This window comes from Sphaeroforma arctica (assembly GCF_001186125.1).
Source record: "Sphaeroforma arctica JP610 unplaced genomic scaffold supercont1.7928, whole genome shotgun sequence".
Classification (NCBI taxonomy): domain Eukaryota; class Ichthyosporea; order Ichthyophonida; genus Sphaeroforma; species Sphaeroforma arctica.
This window is the reverse complement of record NW_014032630.1, coordinates 1-1,329: the sequence shown is the minus strand read 5'-3', so window position 1 is coordinate 1,329 and position 1,329 is coordinate 1. Positions and strand designations below refer to the sequence as shown.

The 1,329-nt window shown below is 42.1% G+C and overlaps 1 protein-coding gene across 1 annotated transcript; it reads right to left on the bottom strand.

Annotated features, from left to right (window-relative positions):
• Positions 1-99: 99 nt before the first annotated feature.
• Positions 100-728, bottom strand: SARC_16375 (hypothetical protein; the record flags this gene model as incomplete). Its single annotated transcript, XM_014289518.1, has 2 exons — positions 100-224; positions 566-728. Coding segments are annotated over 2 exons (288 nt in total), but the record flags the coding sequence as incomplete, so codon positions are not given.
• Between the last annotated feature and the right edge of the window lie 601 nt (positions 729-1,329).

Genomic DNA, 1,329 nt, shown 5'->3' with positions numbered 1-1,329 from the left:
ATATATACATATATATATACACACACACACATATATATATATATATATGTGTGTGTGTGTGTGAGTGAGTGTGTGTGTGTCAAAATATAATTCACTGACCTCGCCATTTTGATTGGTGATAACTCCCTTTCCACTGAAATACGGAGTGTCGGGGGCTGGTCCAAACCCTGATTTTTTCTTACTCCTGGACACAAATTGGGGGGAACCTGGTTTCTTCTTCCCACCTGTGCAAATTCAGGCAAAAATAAATCAGTTTTGGATATAGTAGAAGGAACACTTTACTGGAATGTGAGGAGCAAACAAAGAAAACATATACACGGAGTCGGGATTGTGCCAAGGTGTCAAATATACCACTGAGAGTTGTGAATGAAAACTAGAGGAAAATTCAACGGTAACGAATATGGGATAGGCACATATACAAAGGTTCTACGCCAGAGAATACTGCAAGTAAGTATAAACGTACAAAACATTCATATACAACAAGCACTGCACCATTAAAGTTGAACAACCCGAAATCTCGCAAACCTGTGAAGTACACCAATATACTACAACCAGCCAACCATACCGTTAAGGTTTCTAAGGCGATCCTGTGGTTGTGACCCGCTCCCAAGGTTGGGGAAGCGCTCGAGATCGGCGCACATAGACCCCATACGCGTCAGTGTGAAACCAGGCACACACTCGCAGGTGTACACTCCAGCCCACTGCATGGCACAATAGCCGTTGTCCATGCACTTGAACAGGCTGCGATGGCTGCAGAAGTCCACACCGACTAAGGCGGGAGAGGACGGGGGAATGGAGCGCTTTGATTGGTCAATCGTGAGTGCTATAGATAGGTTGGCGTGCTACAGTGGGTGCGTGTGTGCACTTGTACAGGCGGGGATACCTACAGAAGTACAACTAAACTAAGACTACGAAAGGCGGAAGTGTGAGGCGAGTTTATTGGTAGTGCGGGAGTGCTATATAAAGGGTATTCAGAAAAAGAAGGCATTGTCGATGCACTTGGACAAGTTGCGATGGCTACAGAAATTTAAAATAATGTAGAAAAGACCGGGACCATGGACTGATTTGATTGTTTGACCAAAATATATGGTCAAACACGGACCCTACTGTGTAGAGCTACTGCCGCGATACTCAACCCATCATAGATAGATGAACAGGTAGTATACCATCAACAAGGGAAATTGTATCTCACTAAGCGGCTGATGAAAAGAACAACGTAACATTTGCACACACACACACATACATATATATATATATATATATATATATGTATATTTATAATACGTACCTACATACATACATATATATATGTGTATATATATATATATT